The following is a 4,387-nucleotide window of genomic DNA, read 5'->3' on the forward strand; positions in this document are numbered from 1 at the left end:
GTTCTGAGGAAGGGTCGCTGGACCTGAGACGTTAACCCTGATTTCTCTTCACAGACCTGCTGTGCTTTTCCAGCAACTTCTGTTTTTGATATATAGTGTGTGTACAGAGGGTGATGGGTGTCAATGTACACCAGTCTGACGCAGCAGACAGTTACAAAGGCCCTGATTGCAAGAGGATTTGAGAGCAGGGATAGGGATGCCTTACTGCAGTTGTACAGGCTCTTGGTGAGACCATATCTCTAGTATTGTGCGGAGTTTTGGTCTGCTTTGTTAAGAGAGGATGTTTTTGTTAGAGAGGAAGTGCAGCAGAGGATTGGTTCAACCGCATCTTTATTCAGTAGGATTTAGAAGGATGAGAAGTGATCTGATTGAAATATCTAAAATTCTCACAGGGCTGGACAGACTCAATGCAGAGAAAATGTTTCCCCAGTTGGGGAGTACAGAATGAGGGGGGCGATAACCTTAGGACACAGGGTAGATTGTTTAGGACCCAGATGAGGAAGTACAGAATGAGGGGGCGATAACCTTAGGACACAGGGTAGATTGCTTAGGACCCAGATGAGGAAATATTTCTTCACTCACAGAATAGTGAACCTGTAGGATTTTCTACTGCAGAAGGCTGTGGAGGCCAAGTCATGTATATATTCAAGGGAAAGAGAGAGAAACATGTTCTCTGCAGGCTGGAGGTGTATGGGGCATATCGGGAACGTGTGAGAGCAAGGCACTGAGATGGTGGTCGGGCACGCCAAACCCGATGGGCTGAATGGCCTACTGTTTAGCCACACGCTGATACCTGGATTCAGTGGCGAATGGGGAAAAGCTCAGACAGACTGGGCAGAGTGAGGGGGTCATGTGAGGGGAGTGTGCAAGACCCTGAGTCTTTTCCGGCCAACTCAAGGCCCCGGGCCTACAGGAGAACAACGGGGCACGGGACAGGGCTGGCCCCTCCTAATTACCGCGAGGGGAGGGTCGGGGACTCACCTCTGTCAAAGAAGTACAATATACTCTGCACCCAACGCATTTCCCATTGTTCGGTTGCCCCGGCAACCCTCTCCATTTAACGCGTGTAGGCCTCTGGTTAGCTGTTCCCACACAACACTGGGACCTTGACGTCATCCTCCTGTACAATCCTCACTATTGTTTCCCGAATTTCTCCTCTTTATCCAACTGCCTGCAGTTTGACACCAGCTAACCGATCTCTAGGCAGCTACCAGAACCTTCCAGAATCGACAGACGCTCATTGCATTTCAATTTTGCATCTCCCCACACTGCCCCTCCACCACCGACGCTCCTGGCCAAATATCTTTCAGCTCTACCCTCCACTTATCTGCGATTTATTTCCCCGTTCACACTCAAAGGGGACAGTCGCTGAGCGTGTTGCACTGATAGAGAGGGGTTCACTTCATCTTACATCTTGAAAATATCATGTCCCTCAGCACCGACCCTCCGACAGCGCCCGCTCCCTCAGCACCGACCCTCCGACAGCGCCCGCTCCCTCAGCGATGACTCTCCGACAGTGCCCACTCCCTCAGCACTGACCCTCCGACAGCGCAGCACTCCCTCAGCACCGACCCTCCGACAGCGCCCGCTCCCTCAGCGATGACTCTCCGACAGTGCCCGCTCCCTCAGCGCTGACCCTCCGACAGCGCAGCACTCCCTCAGCACTGACCCTCCGACAGCACCCGCTCCCTCAGCGATGACTCTCCGACAGCGCAGCACTCCCTCAGCACTGAACCTCTGACAGCGCCCGCTCCCTTAGCACTGACCCTCCGACGGCACCCGCTCCCTTAGCACTGACCCTCCGACAGTGCGGCACTCCCTTAGCACTGACCCTCTGACAGCACCCGCTCCCTTAGCACTGACCCTCCAACAGCACCTGCTCCCTCAGCACTGACCCTCCGACAGTGCGGCACTCCCTCAGCACTGACCCTCCGACAGTGCCCACTCCCTCAGCACTGACCCTCCGACAGCGCAGCGCTCCCTCAGCACTGAACCTCTGTCAGCGCCCGCTCCCTCAGCACTGATCCTCTGACTGCCTGCTCCCTCAGCGCTGACCCATGTGCTGTCAGTCTGGAGTTTGGTTTGGTTTGGGTCTGTCTCTGCTATGACACTGGCCCCCCCCCCCCCCCCCCCCCCCCCCCACAGTGCTGTGTTGCAGAGCTGTTGTAGTTTACCCACAGTCTGTACCGCTCCCAGAATATGGCCCAGCTGGTGTCTCAGGAAGGTAGCCCTGTGCTGTGCTGTGCTGAGAGACACCCAGCTGGGGTTTGGAAGGGGAGGTTGCTGTGTGTGCCTACCCTCTGCTGCAGGATGGAAAGATGGCCCAGTCTGACATGGTCACTGTTCAGCACCTCACCTTCCTGCACCATGGGGAAGGACCGAGTGCTGCAGCTCATCCCCAGTCTGATAGTTAGTGAGAGCCGAATGTTCATTCACACACACACCCCCCACACAACACCACACTCTCAATGTTTCTAATGGTTCCTCCCCCTAATACAGCAGCACAAGGGATGCTCATGGCTGTGTGTCTGTATGCATGTGCACACGTGTATGTAAGAACGTGTGTGTACAAATACACACGCGATGGTGGTGGGGACGTATGTCTCGGTTTGTGTGCATGGCTACGTGTTGATGTGTGGAGACACGTTTGCATGCATCTACTCATGTATGTAAGTACACGTGTGGGTGCTTATGTGTTTGAGTGTGTGTGTCATTGTGCACGTGTAGAGGAAGCTTTACTCTGTATCTAACCCTGTGCTTTCCCTGTCCTGGGAGTGTTTGATGGGGGACAGTGTAGAGTAAGCTTTACTCTGTATCTAACCCTGTGCTTTCCCTGTCCCTGGGAGTGTTTGATGGGGGGACAGTGTACAGGGAGCTTTACTCTGTATCTCACCCCATGCTGTCCCTGTCCTGGGAGTGTTTGGGGGACAGTGTAGAGTAAGCTTTACTCTGTATCTAACCCTGTGCTTTCCCTGTCCCTGGGAGTGTTTGATGGGGGGACAGTGTAGAGGGAGCTTTACTCTGTATCTAACCCATGCTGTCCCTGTCTGGGAGTGTTTGATGGGGGGACAGTGTAGAGGGAGCTTTACTCTGTATCTAACCCGGTGCTGTCCCTGTCCTGGGAGTGTTTGACGGGTGACTGTGCCCTGAACCAATCACCATCCAAGTGAAGAAACTCTGCTTTCGGCCTGAGTGGGTTGGCCTATTCTGTTGAGGCCTAGTCGCGAAGGCTTGGGGAAGTCAGGATGCTGTCACGGCTCGGCCGCCCGTAGATCCCCTCAGATTGGGATCCACTGGATCTGTGCAGTGCCCTTACCTGTATGTTCCTCTTGAGGATCTGCTGGGTGAGTCGCACCTTGCTGGTGGCAGGGTCGAGGCCTGCCAAGGGGACAGTGACCTCCCCAATCACGTCGTCACGGGAATACCGGTCAAAGCTGAGCACCAGGAAGTGAAGGACCAGTTCCTGTAGCTGGCTGTACGGGATCCCATAAAAACTGAAAGTCTCGTCAAAGACGGGGTCCAGAGTCTTCCTGAGGACCCTTGTCTTTATCTTGTGCTTTCTCTCGGGCAGGATGGTCATCTTGACGTAGGGGTCCGAGCTCTGGGTGGTCTCGTCCACGACGGGTAGGCCTCGGGCCTCCTCAATGCTCACCACCAGGGCCTTCTTCACAAAGTTGTAGTCCACCGACAGGCAGAGGGTACCCAGTTGGACTCCGGACGCTGGGGACACTGGGGTCGGGCCTTCAGAGGGGCTGGTGCTGCTGCTGCTGCTGCTGTCTCTGGGGCAGGAGGACACAGTGTCTGGGCCTTTCTCATACTCAGTGGTGAACTGCAGCTGGTCGGGGAAGGGGGTACAGTTTGGAGGCACGGTCCCATTCTCCGAGTGCTCTGGCACTCCGCATAGCGGCTGCCCAGAGCTCTGACGGTGGACTCCAGAGACCACCTTCCTGTTGTTCAGAGCCACGGGGTAGATGCTGATACCCTTGAGCATGTGAACAAACCGGTATGGAGGGTTCTTGGACAGCTTGGGCTGCCGGTGGTGACAGCACGCCCATACAAACAGAGTCAGAGAGGCCGACACTACCAGCACCGTGGCCCCGATAAAACCCGCCACAATGGGAGAGATGTCTGTCAGAGAGAGGAGAGGACTGGGGTCAGCGAGACAAGGTAGTAACAAGATGGCGTCCACGCTCAACAACCCACTGCAATACACAACCCCCCACAAACCCCACACATCACCGTACTCTCAATGCCCCACACTACCCTCCCACATCACCGTCCCGTCAATACCCCCCACAAACCCCACACATCACCGTCCCCGCAATACCCCCCACACACCCCTCCCACATCACCGTCCCCGCAATACCCCCCACAAACCCCACACATC

The 4,387-nt window shown here is 55.5% G+C and overlaps 1 protein-coding gene across 1 annotated transcript in view; it reads right to left on the minus strand.

Annotated features, from left to right (window-relative positions):
- The window catches only part of LOC122547828 (synaptotagmin-11-like), a gene marked incomplete at its 5' end in the record, with an annotated part of 9,660 nt that extends 5,532 nt beyond the window's left edge, over positions 1-4,128 (minus strand). The window contains one exon of the mRNA XM_043686404.1: positions 3,256-4,128. Within this exon, the coding sequence (XP_043542339.1) occupies positions 3,256-4,128 (873 nt within the window). The remainder of the gene's footprint in view (positions 1-3,255) is intronic.
- Positions 4,129-4,387: the final 259 nt, after the last annotated feature.

The sequence above is a fragment of the Chiloscyllium plagiosum genome, unplaced genomic scaffold, assembly GCF_004010195.1.
Source record: "Chiloscyllium plagiosum isolate BGI_BamShark_2017 unplaced genomic scaffold, ASM401019v2 scaf_14665, whole genome shotgun sequence".
Lineage (NCBI taxonomy): Eukaryota > Metazoa > Chordata > Chondrichthyes > Orectolobiformes > Hemiscylliidae > Chiloscyllium > Chiloscyllium plagiosum.